Source organism: Oreochromis aureus, linkage group 22 (assembly GCF_013358895.1).
Source record: "Oreochromis aureus strain Israel breed Guangdong linkage group 22, ZZ_aureus, whole genome shotgun sequence".
In the NCBI taxonomy this organism is placed as follows: Eukaryota; Metazoa; Chordata; class Actinopteri; order Cichliformes; family Cichlidae; genus Oreochromis; species Oreochromis aureus.
The window spans coordinates 11022415-11036925 of record NC_052962.1 but is presented as its reverse complement, the minus strand read 5'-3'; the positions used below and the strand labels follow the sequence as shown (position 1 = coordinate 11036925).

The 14511-nt window shown below is 42.0% G+C and overlaps 1 protein-coding gene across 1 annotated transcript; it reads left to right on the top strand.

Moving 5' to 3' along the window:
• Positions 1-1505: 1505 nt before the first annotated feature.
• nsun2 (NOP2/Sun RNA methyltransferase 2) lies at positions 1506-13647 on the top strand. Its single transcript, XM_031731166.2, has 19 exons — positions 1506-1725; positions 2161-2318; positions 2531-2635; positions 2715-2820; positions 2948-3019; positions 3670-3754; positions 3863-4055; positions 4594-4668; positions 4831-4961; positions 6548-6621; positions 6704-6834; positions 7375-7471; positions 7665-7882; positions 8007-8099; positions 8185-8320; positions 11430-11510; positions 11946-12084; positions 12757-12796; positions 12904-13647. The coding sequence occupies exons 1-19, from the start codon at positions 1660-1662 to the stop codon at positions 13229-13231; spliced, it is 2328 nt and encodes a 775-aa protein (XP_031587026.1). The 5' UTR covers positions 1506-1659; the 3' UTR covers positions 13232-13647.
• The last annotated feature ends 864 nt before the right edge of the window (positions 13648-14511 follow it).

The window sequence follows — 14511 nt, the reverse complement described above, 5'->3', positions numbered from 1 at the left end:
CCTATTTAACCCATCTCTTGGGTAATAACTTTCTGCTGGATTAACGTGACTTTGTGTTATTTACTTCAAGCCAGGGTTATGCTACCGTTTTATATTTTTCTTCTTTCCAGGCTGCCACTACCGTTCAGTTTTAATGACAAATGGTTAGTCTATCTTTCTTAATGACGCTTTCTCAAAATTGAACTATAATGTGGAGTAATGTGGAAAACAGCAACTTGTACGGTGACTTTAATACTGCTATATAAAAACTTTTTTTTTTCCTTTTCATTGCTGTTAACATATAAACACACACAAAAAAAGAGACAAAGAATTTTTCATATAGAATACAAGCATTTTCAGTTCATCAATATTTTTCACAAAGAGTGGCTGTGTTTTCACTCATGTTTACACACTTACTACATTTTAAAATTAACATGAAGTGTTAAACTTGGCGACATGGCCATCATCTTCACCAACCAGCAGGCGAAGATGATGGAAAGTGTGAGAGAAGAAAGGCCAAAGGACCAAACGATATCATAACAATAATAGTAAAATATTTGTGTCTGTTATGTGTCTGCAAATCTAAGATGATAAGATGTCAGCGGTTAAAGTATATTATGCAGCCCCCTATAGGCCAAAAAGAATTCCTAACATATGTTTGGCAAACTACTAGTATAGTGCTTCATGCTGTCGGCCATGAAGTTATAATGAAACGATGCTTTCATAAGATGTAGGTGGCTTAATGCAAAAAATGGGTCATTGCTAGGTGGTTGCTAGGCAATGATAATATGTGTAATGCGTTTGTCCATATAAATTACATGTTATTGTTATGGAAATAAAAGAATAGGATGATTTCACAAGGGGTTGTTGGTGGATTAAAAAAAAGAAAAGAAAAAAGATCATTTTAGCTCTTTGCTTGCTGGTTGCCATGCGACATGAAGAGAATATGTTTAACTAATGTTTTGTGTGTATAAAAATGGATGTTGCTGTGATGAAATAAAAACGATGCAACATTTTAAGGTGCAAAAGGTGCATAATTCCTAAAATAGGTCAATTTAACCGGTCGTTGGGTGGTTACTAGGTAGTATGATGATTCATAATATAAGACCTTTTAGGGGCCTGTTTGGTTGATCAACTCCTGATCGTGTAGGATTATTTGTTATTATTAAAAAATAAAAATAAAAACAGAAATTTGATTAAGTAAGATTAATGTAACATTCAGGGCCAAATAACGAACACATGTATGTTATTTTCATAGACAATGATTTGCATAAAATCCCACAATGGCACATATTACGAATATATTAAAAAAACGAGTTGGGACACTTTTTAAATAACGTGTAAAGAAGTAAAGTGTGTAGTTTCGACAATAAATATTAGTTATTTGGTTGTAAAGTTTCACGTAAACAATTTAAACTTTATTTTTGTAATAATAACATTTCACAAGAGTGCAGACCGGCTCGTTGAAGCGTTTCTGCTTTCTTTCAGGCAGATTTTGCGGCCACCTCAATGGGTCCTCATTCACGTGCGTCAGAGCAGCACGTTCCGTGGATACACAGCCTGTCCATCTTCAGGCGCTCTGCACGTTTACACTTTAGCTGAGCTACAGCTCTGGTTTGTTCGCGTCCAGTCACCACGTTGTTCCGCAGACTTTTCTCCAGAGTCGTCTGCTATTCCAACATGGGGAAAAGAAGCAGACAGCGGCAGAAAAACCAGAATGCTGGCAGGGACAACAGAGACACCGCTGTGAGTAAAACTCCTGCTGCAGACAAACTAGCTAGTGCTTGTGTTTTGCCACGCCGCACACGAACATTTAAATAAAGTAACTGCAGAAAGGAAGCGACTGCAGGGATAGTTTATATCTGTTACCTTTACTGAAAGTAGCAGATGTAAACCGCTGCTGCTTACCGTGCTGTTTTCAAAGCCATGTGTGACCACCATGTTCCTTTTTCTCTTTTTTAACAACGACCTGTATATCTTTGTATATGTGAACAGCTTGTTGTACTGTAGGCCGAATTGAGCACGACACCACAGTTAAATGTAACAGATCGTATGGTATGCTGTTCAGGCTGTTACTCATAATTATAAGCAAGTAAAGTTTAAATTTGATTTTATCAAACGACATTCAGTGTAGCAATTTTGTCTCCTGTTAGTTTGCATGAACATATTTGTTTGTCCCAGGGTTGGGGAGCTGGGTATGCTGACATTATCAAGGAGAACAAGCTGTTTGAGAACTACTATAAGGAACTAGGTCTGGTACCTGAGGGGGAGTTTGAACAGTTCATGGAAGCAATGAGGGAACCTCTGCCAGCAACCATCCGCATCACTGGATACAAGAGGTGAGCTGGATAGATCTACAACTTTGGTTCATGCTTAACGCCATGTAGGAGGTTTTCATTGGGACGTATGTGCACCTTTGTAGGTTGTTCTGAACTTTTTCATGGAAATTCCACTTTTATTTGTTTAAGGGAAAATGCTGAATCATTAATTACATCTATAAGGAGAACATATTAGATCCCTAATATAAATGCTACCAATTTCTTTTTTCCAGCCATGCCAAGGAGATCCTTCATTGTCTGAAGGAAAAATATTTCAAGGATATTCAGGAGCTCGAAATCGATGGTCAGAAGATCGAAGCTCCACAGCCTCTCAGCTGGTAATATATCGTGTTTTCCCCAAGACTAAAAAGATGCACTGATTCAAATTAAAACCCGATTGTGGACTGTGCTCTTCAGGTACCCTGATGAGCAGGCCTGGCACACCAACATGAGCAGGAAGATCATAAGGAAGTCTCCCCTGCTGGAGAAGTTCCACCAGTTTTTGGTCAGCGAGACAGAGTCGGTGAGTCAGTCACAAGCCAAAAGATCGCATTTGTGTTACCAGTGGAAGGGGGTAAAAAACCCCAAAACATGTCAGGAAGTTGGTAAAGAAGTGGAGAGACTGACATTCCTTTTGTTTGTCCTCACAGGGCAACATCAGCCGACAAGAAGCTGTCAGCATGATCCCTCCAATACTTCTGAAGATTGAGCCCCATCACAAGGTAAAAGCACAGTTGTTTTTTTGTTTTTTATACTTAATGCAATTGAACTTTCTCTCTGTTTTTAAACTCGTGTTCAAATTTACTCTCTGTGGTGGTGAGGGGCATGTGCATAAATCAGATGAACATGGTTTCATAAATAAAATCTTAGGCCTTTACACGTTTATCCCCCACAAATATTTTATATCCCAGTTAATTTGTGTTACGATAACTGAGCAGTATAGCTAGCTATTTCTCACCCTGAGTCAGATCTAGCTGCTCTGTCCTTGTTCCACAGTCCCAATTAGCTCAGTGTGTCGTCACACAAACCAGTTCTCCACCAACTCCAAGTTCTGGTTAAAGTGGTCCTCTTGCTCACAGGGGATCGCTAGAGTAGAAGGGCGACTGTTACCAGCAGCACTACAAGACAACTGAGTTGGAGTCTTTTCCTCTATGGGACGAGGCAGCTGAAAGTCTGTGTTGAGTACTGCCACAAAAGCAGTTTTGCTAGGCAGCCAGTCAGATGGGAAAATGCAGGACAGGAGCAGCTGTTTAGCAGAGACTAAACTCTGCCAAATGTCCTTCAGCGACCGTAAACGTATTGTCCTCCCACAGGAGTCTGTGTTGGTAACAATAAAGTGGCATCAAAATTTTTAAAAATAGTTTCTATGCAGATCCTGGACATGTGTGCAGCTCCAGGCTCGAAGACAGCCCAGCTGATCGAGATGCTTCATGCTGACATGGATGTGCCGTTTCCAGGTAGGAAAACTGGAAGAAATTCATGTTTTGTTTCTTTAAATTGCAAAAAAACAAGATTCTCTTGCATTAATAGTGTATATAAGTTCAAACCTGATCTCCACCTTTCAGAGGGCTTTGTCATTGCAAATGACGTGGACAACAAGCGGTGCTACTTGCTCGTGCACCAGGCCAAGCGGCTCAACAGCCCCTGCATCATGGTGGTGAACCACGACGCCTCCTGCATCCCCACCCTGGAGATCAACTCCAATGGCAAGAAGGACGTCCTCTTCTACGACCGCATCCTGTGTGACGTGCCCTGCAGGTCAGCAGACGTATCTGCTACATGTCTGCATCGCTGATGCAGAGAGTTGGGGTTGTGAAGCTGCTAAAACAGTTAAAAAAATGATCAGTAAGCTCTGATTTATGTGTGGGTGTTTGACAGGAGAGGAGATTTATTAGGCACCACACTCTCCATCAAATGCACTGTCCTCATAAGTTGCTGTTAGTGTCTTTGCGACCTTTAGGTTTCAGTAAGGCGGTAAAACATTTATCCACATCTTTCATCTCTCGAAATTTAGCATCATTTTGTGGCCAAAGCAGAACTGCCTCGGTTTGCAAATGCTGCCTGAGTTTGGGCAGCTGTAGTGCTGAAGCCAGGAGTCGCCTGCCAAAGACAACATAGGGAGGGGAGAGGAGTGGAGGGGAGGAAAAGCAGTAATGAAGACAGAAGCAGACAGTTTGTGCTTCGCAGACATGTTTTTTTGCCCCATGACAAGTTGAAAAAAGGCTCCGTGGAGGTTTCATCGCCTCGGGCCAAGACGAGGTGGGTGTTCTGACTGTTGCTGCTCTGTGCTCTGCAGTGGGGATGGCACCATGAGGAAGAACATAGACGTGTGGAAGAAATGGACGACCAGCAACAGCCTGCATCTCCACGGGTGAGTGGAGGAGAGAGCGCGCTCACGCCTAAGCTACCACATAGGAATGCAGTCGTGTGGTACACCAAATTGACTAAACAGCAAGGGAAAGGAGTGTGTCGTTTTTGGTCTTAATTTAAAACGTTGGCAGGATTACAGAGCGCACACGTGTGTTTTCACCAGGCTCCAGCTGCGTATCGCTGTGCGCGGTGTGGAACAGCTGGCTGTGGGAGGGAGGATGGTCTACTCCACCTGTTCACTCAACCCCATAGAGGACGAGGCTGTCATAGCAGCACTGCTGGAGAAAAGTGAAGGTAACAAACACATACGCACATTCTGGGTCACACAGTAAGAGGTCAGCATTCATATTAATGTTTTAGCTGTTTCATACACTCTGCTTTTTACTTTTAACTCCTGTTGCTGTGGAGCAGGGTTTGATAATAAAACAATGGCCTCATTTACTAATATTTGTGTGGAACCGTTCTTACTGTGGACAAAAAATGAGTTCGTACACAAAATCTGATTCAATATGAAACAACCTTGTGGTTCTTCATACAATTTGCATACTATCTGGGTACTGCTCCGTCCCATTTCTCTATATAAGGAAACACGTTTACCTCCAGGTGAAGCAGAGAAATTGGTGATGATATAAATTGGATGGATACACACATTTGTATACACACTTTTAGTAAATGAGGCTCAATGACTTGTACTTAGGTTTGTGACAGAAAAACTGACAAGTATTCATCGTAAATTGTCTTTAGACACTGAAACCCAAGTCAGCTGCTCACGTACAGATGTCAGATTTAGACTACAGCCCCTCTTGCAAAGTTACCTCTAAGATTTTCTTAAATGTTAGAAAGCATTGACAATTTTGACCAAGTTTAAGGTGGCACATTTTTCATTTTTCTAAATCCAGTGTTTTTTAAATTTTCTTCTCCAAACTGAACTAATCTTGTAAATTAAAGTCAAATGGTACTTCCGGCGGTGCCATGAGCAGGCAGCAGCTGATTTTTCTTTCTACAGTGTAGATGTTGTTTTGTTTTGTTTTGGTTTGCGACTGAGGAATTCTTTTATTTATTTATGCTGTAAACTGTAAAGCTGCTATGTTGGTCATTTTAAACCACTTCAAGGTCACTTTAAATTTCAGTTGTAAATTTTAGACTGTTATTAAGCCCTTTTACCTCAAAGTGTATATTTACTCCCCTTATCTTAGTCTTTAAGTGTATATTTATTCTTACTCTTCCTATATTTATTGTTGTTCTTTTGCACTGAATGGAAATGAAGCCTCGTCGTCTCTGCTCTCTATATACTGTACTGTATATAGCAGAGATGAGAAAGTTTACTTTGACTTTGACAGATTTAGATTAAGAGCAGGGGATAATTTAGACTATGTTCACCTTGTTATTGACAAGTGGCTGTTCGAGATCAGTTCTGGTGGCATCTGTGGTTGCTACTGTAAGAGCAGTTCATAGTCAGATCATCTCCACCCACACACTAAGATGGGATGGTTTAGTAGCAAACTCACAGCTCCATATGCGTCTTCACAAACCAAATTTTTTACTGTGGCTTGTCCATCATTTATATACAGTCTGTAATCAAACCACCATTTTTCTCTTGCATTAAGTCTGACATGCATGACAGGATACTGTGCATTCAGTTGTGTGTTGCACATGGTAATATGTAATTATGTCGTCATAACCTGAGATGATACATGAGCGTGGACATTCCCTAAAGTTCATGCATGTCAGGTCCACAGGAAATGATCTATCAGTGTCAGCAGCTACACCTCAGCTCTTCAATTTATCAACAGACTAAATATTTCACTTTGTGTTTTAATTAAAGTTATGTGTAAATGTCATATCTTCTAACTGGCTGCTCTCTGGCTTCATGTTACTAGGAGCGTTGGAGCTGGCTGACTGCTCAGCTGACCTGCCGGGGCTGAAGTGGATGCCTGGGGTCACTTCCTGGAAGGTACTGGATTTTGTTTTTTTTAATGCCAGTCGTTACTTTTGAATTGTAGATCTGTATCCAGACTGTTTCTGTTTCTTTGTAGCTGATGACTAAAGAAGGCCAGTGGTACACGGACTGGTCCGAGGTCCCGAGCAGTCGTCATACGCAGATCCGACCCACCATGTTCCCGCCAAAAGACCCAGAGAAACTGGCTAGCTTTCATCTGGAGAGATGGTAAGTGAGCAGTCCCAGACATACAGATGCAGGTCCATGCTAATGCATTTTTAGAATTGAAGGTTTTCTCTCAAAAATAGTGTGAAATAGCTTATTAAAGTGTTCAATCTTGGCATGAAGTGTCCTTAAAACGTTTCTGTTAGCTTGCTTTGTTTTGGCTGATTTCTTTCAAGAATCGTTAAAATACAGAATTTCATTTTACAGAATTGTGAAATCAGGGAGTACAGTAGAGCATCCTACACCATCACCTCTCACCACTGTAATCTGTGCTTTTTGAATTTGCATCCAGTCTGCAGTAGATGCACACACACAAGCGCACCTGCCAACCTCACATTACGGAGGATGATGTCATGTTTAAGCGTCAGTGCTCACACTGACTTGATATTGGCAGCAGAGGGAGCTGTTGTCACATGTTGATTAAGGCGCTTTTTCTTTTCCCACATGCTGTCTTCACAGTAGGGGGCTCTATCAAACCCCAAGCTGTGATTTATTTATGTTTTTAATTCATTAATTTTTTTCTGTGTGTGTGTTTTATGGCAGTATGAGGATTCTGCCACATCACCAGAACACTGGAGGTTTCTTTGTAGCTGTGCTGGTGAAGAAAGCCCCGATGCCTTGGAACAAAAGATATCCCAAGGTACTTCATCTTAAACACACACACACACACACACACACACACACACACACACACACACACACACTTGATGCCCCCCTTCTGCCCCCCACCCCACCTCCCCTCCCCTCACCCACCTGGTCAGGTTTACTAACAATACCTGGAGCTTCCTCTGTTTGTTCTTTGTCCGTTCATTCTCCTCCTCTTCCATCTCCAGCTGAGGAAAGACTCCAAGCTGTCGAGCTCAGCTGCCCACACCGGCTGCTCCAAGGAGGCTCCGTCACCAGGAGACACTCCACATCTCCCCCCTGAAGGTTCCACTGAGAAGGTGGAGGGGAACAGCCAAGAGGAAAAAGTGGCCAAGGAGGCAGATGAGACGCCCGAAGGAGCTTCTGTGGGTCAGGATGCCGGTGCTAAACCAGAGGGGATGTGTGGGTGAGTCGCACTGAGCTCATGAGCTAACAAATGGAAACTGTTGACTCTTAATCGATTATAAATAAAGAAAAATGTAAAGTAAATGTAAAATGTAAGTAAACATTTTGTCTCTGTCCTTTTTCAGGCCTCCACCCTCAAAGAAGATGCGGCTGTTTGGATATAAAGAAGACCCCTTTGTGTTCCTAAGTGACGATGACCCCGTCTTCACCACCATACAGTAAGTGCACCCTTGTCTTCAAGGTAAAATAGGTGTTTTCAACATTTTTCTGCAGCATAAATACATGTTTCCTGTTTTCCTCTAGGTCTTTCTATGATCTGTCTCCCGACTTCCCCAAACTCAACGTCCTGACTCGGACCCATGAGGGCAAGAAGAGGAACTTGTACATGGTGTCCAAAGAGCTCCGTAATGTCCTGCTCAATAACAGCGAACGCATGAAGGTAGGCGCACATGTTTGATAATGAAGATGAAACATTTCTGTGTTTTTGAAAATTGATACAGCCAATCCATAATCAGTTGTGTCCTGGAGACAGTGTATCGAGTATCAGTCAGCTTGAAGAAGCATTATGTTTACCTAAGTGCTGATTTATGGGCTTTTACATTGATTCATCCGTTTGGTCGGTTGTGTTGTTGTTTTTTTCCCTTCCTTCGTGTGTGTTTGTCTCTGTGTGAGGGAAGCAGCTCAAACAGATGGGAGCCTCTCCTTTCCCAAATCCCTCTGGTCCTCCACCCTGCAGGACCTGCACAGGTGGCATTGTGGGGACTCGGTCTCTTTGTTCTCCCCGGTGTTTGTTGTTTCTCAATTTTTAGTCACTTTGTCTTAAAGGGACAGGAAACCTCAAGATCTTAATTTTCATATTTTTCCTCTGGTTTGTATTTTTTATCCATTTAAATGTGTTACGAGTTGCTCAGTTTAGGAGCGATCGTGTGCAGAAACGTCTGCCTTCTCATTAACATAGTGGAAGTAAATGACAGTCAGTGTGTGGTGTTGAGTGCCTTCACCTAACCTGTCATGTAGTGCAGTATATGACCAGTGAAAAATGCGGAGGGTGTCTGTTGATTGCTGTGTCGATGTGTCTCGTGAAGGCCGGGTTAGATCTTGTTGGGCAAGATGCTGAAACCCAGATTGCTCTCATTCAGATATCCAGGTGTGTATGTGATGGATAAAAATGGATGAATATGATCCACAGCGTAGGGACGGAAGATTAAAAAAAGAAAAAAGCACTGTGTAAATACCAGGCCATTTGTGTATGTCTGGTAAGAAAAAAACATGCATAATCTGTAGGCTTATTTCATTTTAAAAGCATGTATTAGTGTTTGTATACTTAAAGGCTTTGAGTGGTCAGTAAAACTAGAAAAGCATGATTATAAAGTATCTGTTTAAAACCAGGAATTAAATCTGGCAACAAAAGAAAAAGTGTATGTAAAGATTTCAGAGCACCATCATTAAGACACAAAGTATCTGACTAAAATTACAGCTGTGTATTCCACTGAGTTAATGAGATGCTCAGTGCATTGTAATGGTGTGTAAGACCAGCTGAAAGAAATCCAGCCTCATTCTTTCAGCGGGCGCTAAATGGTCTGAGAAATTAAAAAATAAACATCAGAACATGTTTCTAATTGGTAAGTAGGCTTAGATTTTCAAATTCTATATAAAGTCAATACTTACAAGTCTTGAGGACCTGTGTTGGCATTGGGTCTTTAGACTAAGGCTACGTTCACACTGCAGGCGAAAGCGCATCAAATCCGATTTTTTTTGACCCTATGCGACCCGTATCCGATCATGTTATGACAGTGTGAACGGCACAAATCTGATATTTTCAAATCCGATCTGGGTCACTTTCGTATGTGGTACTGAATCCAATACATATCCGATGTTTTAGAAAGCGACTGCTGTTTGAACGGTCATGTCTCATTAAATCCGTCTTTTACGTCACTGACACGAGACAGAGAAGCGCCCGAGAAGACATTGCGAACGCTTCCTGGCCATCCAGCGTAGATGTCAGTGAAACTGTTGGGAAGACAACGTGAACATTTTATTTGTACTGTATAATCTGCAGATTCTGACAGAAATCTGCAACTATCCTTTGAAGCACCGCTCCTCTAAAACAGCAATAAGGATAATTATTAGGTCATCTACATTATTATGTAAATAACAAAATAACTTAAAGCAAAAACTGGGAAACGTAAAGTCCGAAGTCTTTATATTAAGGGAAATCAGTCACACAATATTGTTTGCTCTGGGTCTAAACAGAGCGAGTTGTGTGTGACATCTTCTTTTGCTCATGCGGGCCGCTTTGATCGTTCACACTAGAGCGCGTTTGCTGTCGCATTTTATTTGTAGTGTGAACAAGCAGACAAAAAAATCGGAATTGAGCATTAAGACCTGCAGTGTGAACGTAGCCTAAGGCTTTTAGGCTCACTGTACACAGAAGTCTGAGGACGCTTCCAGGAATGAGGGGACTATTTTCTAGAGGACCGATCAGGGAGTAGATGGTTATTTTATACTTGCAGACCTCTTATCTGGAACATAATGTGCTCTGAAGCAGGTTATGTTCCAGATAAGAGGGCTGCAACATAAGTTATTGTCGTGATATATCCCGCTAAGAGGTGAATCACCTTCACAGCCTTGCTTTACTATACAGGCCTCTGGCTCCATTATGTTCAAGAGAAGGCAGACATCTCTACAGCAGGCATCTCCAATAACCTTCAGCTCACACCAAAATAATCCTGACGTGTAAACAGCACCACAGGAAAACCTGAGCGCTGATTACACCTTGGTGAAACAAGCCAAGAGACTGGCAACCACCTGTAACTAGGGAAAAGTGCATTCTCCAGCAGGTTGGCAAGTGGTTGCAGAAGACTGCTGGCAGTCACTAGTGTGAAATTGGTCGCATCGAGGTTGCTTTGGTCAGTAGGAGGCTGCCAGTAGGGTTTTTAAAACGTTCTCTGTTTCCAGTTTGATTTTGTTGAAGTTTCACGTCAGCTCTGAGAGCAAAACATGAGTGTTTGCATACAAGTTGGCGTCTTCCATGCAAACTACAGGTGACAGCAGCAGTCTGCTAGTGATCAAAGCAATGATGAGGTTTTTGGTGCACCAGCATCTTTGCAACCTCCAGCAACCACTCGTCAATCAGTTGCCAAGGGGTTGCCGACCAGTCTCTAGGCCTGAGTGATTGAAGCCTTGCGGATCGCCTTTACCTTAGTAGTCTCATTAAATTGACTTTAGTTCCCTTATGAAAAGAACAGCATGTGTGTGGTAGAGTTTTTACTATGCAAATCACTGACACAGTTGCTCCCACACCTGCTGGGACACCAGAGACCGGCTGGGCTGTGTGCCGATGTCTTGTACAGTCGTTGCCTGGAGGAAGAGAGTTTAGTGTAATTACAACTGCATCACCAGGAAAGCTACAAGAAACATAATTAGTCACTGATTGGAATTTAAATAACCTGTCTTTATTTTTTTTCTGTTTTTTTTTCAGTGTGGTGTTTTGTTTTTGTTTTTTTTTTATAGACGTGGTTCATTCAGCTTTGTTTTTTGTCTCTCAGGTCATTAACACAGGGGTGAAGGTGTGGTCTCGCAACAGCGAAGGAGAGGAGTTTGGCTGTGCCTTTAGACTGGCTCAGGAGGTAAGACACACACACACACACACACACACACACACACACACACACACACACACAGAGGGGAGTTTTCAGGCAGTCACACAGTTCATCCTGTATATAAATCTGTTTCCATTTGTTCTTTGGCTACCGTCTTGACTGAAAGCTGCATGATTGGGAGACTGACATGATGCGCATCAAAAAGCTTATAGTTCTATTATTTTATCAACTTAAATATACTTTGAGGTTATAATACATTTAATTTAATGTTCAAATATGCAAGAAATCCTTCCTGCTGTCTTTACTGTGACCAACGCAGAGCTGTAGCCGAATAACAAGTGAGCCAGACGGCCGCATTCACACTCAAACGAGCTGATAATGAATTCATTTTATATGCTGCGTGTAACTGGAAAGAGTTTTTTTGTGCCGATTGTCAGCAACATGTACTTTCTGTCCTACCAGGGTATTTACACTCTGCAGCCATATATACGCTCCAGGATCATTAGGGTGAGTGTGGAGGACATCAAAGTGCTGCTGACCCAGGAGAACCCCTACCTCAGCAAGCTGGAGGATGAAGCGCATGCACAGGCCCAGAAAATTGGTACGGTCAAATATAGATGTGCTCTCCAACTGTGTGTGTTCGGGGAAAATAAATCCAAGATGCACACTGGTCTTTAAATTGCCTTAAATATACATTTATGGCGTCAGCGTATTAAATCATGGGACATTCAGTTTGGGTGGGTCGGATCACTCTGAGAACGCAGTTATTTTTGTTCCTCGACACATTTTAAGTCACTCGGCGTGGCTGAAGTTTTAGGGTCGTGCTATTTTTTGCAGCAAGCAGAATCCCATCCATGCTCCGATTCAGGAGGCGACGCCAGCAGGAAAACAGTGATTCACTGGTTTATTTTGACCCAGTTGTAATTGGAGTTCACAACTGAGCTTTACTACCGAACTTTACTAAGTATGATTTTTATGATGTACAATTTTTTTTTCTTCCTAATGGAAATGATGCAAATTAGGAAGCAGCAGATAAGTGAATGAAATGAAAGTGAAAATAGAATCTGTAATTCTCTGCAAAATATATTTTCACAGATCAACTTTGATCAAATGCTCACTTCCTCTCTAATATATCCCACCCACCCACAGTGTTACTCATGTCACCTGTCAGTGGTCATATTTTACATATGTTTTCCTGCCGTGTGTGCTTGTAACGTCACGGTAGGTTGTATCACTTTCTACTTCCTGTATAACTTTAGTTTTCTCTCCACAGGAATGGGAAGCATTGTGCTGAAGTACATCCCAAACCCAAAGTAAGCTTGTAACATGTTTTTAGTGTTTCTGATGTGTGCATTTTGAAGTGACAGCCTGGTTTTTTTTGGTTAAATTGTGCGACCCACCATCGCCCTTTATTTTTCAGTAACCCGGGGGAACCTCAGTGTCCCATCCAGCTGTGTGGCTGGAGGGGAAAGACGTCCATCCGAGCATTCGTCCCCCGCAACGAGAGGTTTCATTACCTCCGAATGTTAGGTGTGGAGGTCTTCAGAGACAAACAGGGCCTCGGGCAGAAACGGAGTGATGGAGAAAAGGACGGAAAGGAGGAAGCGGAGGATGCGGCAGAGAAGGACGAAGAGCAGGAAGAGGAAAGAGCAGCAGACAAAGAGACGGAGCTGGATTTGGAGAACGGCAATGAAAATGGATCATCAGAATCAAAGACCGACTGTGGTGACAAAGAGACCAGTAGCTGAGAATGTGAAGGCGATTGTAATGAGAAAGGACTGACTGACGTATCGGAGCTTTAAGAGCTGTTGACCAGGTCCACAACCACACGCCGTGGTACAGGAGGGTAACGCACCGCTACGGGTTCCTCTGCTCACCACACTGCCAGTGCACAAGGATTCCCTCCCAGAGATGCACTCCCGTGGGATTTTTCATTTATTGGAGCCTCTCTAGAAGTCAGCATTTCAGTTAAATGGCTTATATTATTTTACAAACTTTTTTATTTTTTTTGCATTTTAACAAATATATTCCACCAATAAGTGGAACAGATCCATCAGATTTCATTCAATTGCTCACATTTCAGGAGGTTTCTATTAATTGCTGTTTTATTTTTTACACCTGTAATTAAGCAGAAGTACAAAGCTGATTAAATGCTTAAAAGGTTCACTGTGTCACTAGTCAAGTGATTTCACTTTAAGATTAATGCGGGCCCTGCTGAACTGTAAAAGGGTGCTTGAGAAGGGATTGATTAGAATTAAGTAGATGGTGAAGGTTGGATATTAAATAAACTCTTGCAGGTAAGTTACTTTCAGTGACATGCTCGTGGTTTCCAGCTATCAAAGACAATAACAATGAACAAGTAACAGGTTTCCAGCTATGGTTGTAGAACATGTTTAGGCACAGAGAGGCTGGGGGCATAGACTGTAAATAAAAGATGGCCACATCCACCTTGTCGGTTTTAAGGAGCCACATTTGGATTAGAGGCTGATGTGCCAAATTAAATCTGATGCTGGCAAGCTTGGTGATAGCTACCCATATTCATTTATTTTATGGAGTGGAGAAAAGAATCCTTAAGGTTACATAAGATTAAAAGTTAGGCGATCAGTGAAGCAGGTGGGATTTCACTGTGGTCCAAAATGATTAAAAAAAACAAAAAATGTGTATGACATGACCAAAAAGCCTCCCGTAGATGTGTCTCAATCTTATTTGAGAAAAGTATTTAAACACTGATGCGTCACAATTCTGAGTTTCAACAACAAGTACACTTCTTAAAGTGAAGGTAAAACACAAAATCAAACCACATTTCAGTCAGCGGTTGCCACGGCGGCTTCACTTCACTGGCTGGCTGGACATTTCCTCCTCATGTTTATTACTCAGTCCAGCTGCCATGACAACAGCTGTCATGACAACCAGCCCCCTTACCTCTGTCTGGTGATAGAACAGAGGGACCACAGAGAGCATCCTGCACTCCTCCGCTTTTCTTGTTTTCTGCTCCAAACTGTCTGTTGTCCTTAATCCGTTTGTCCCT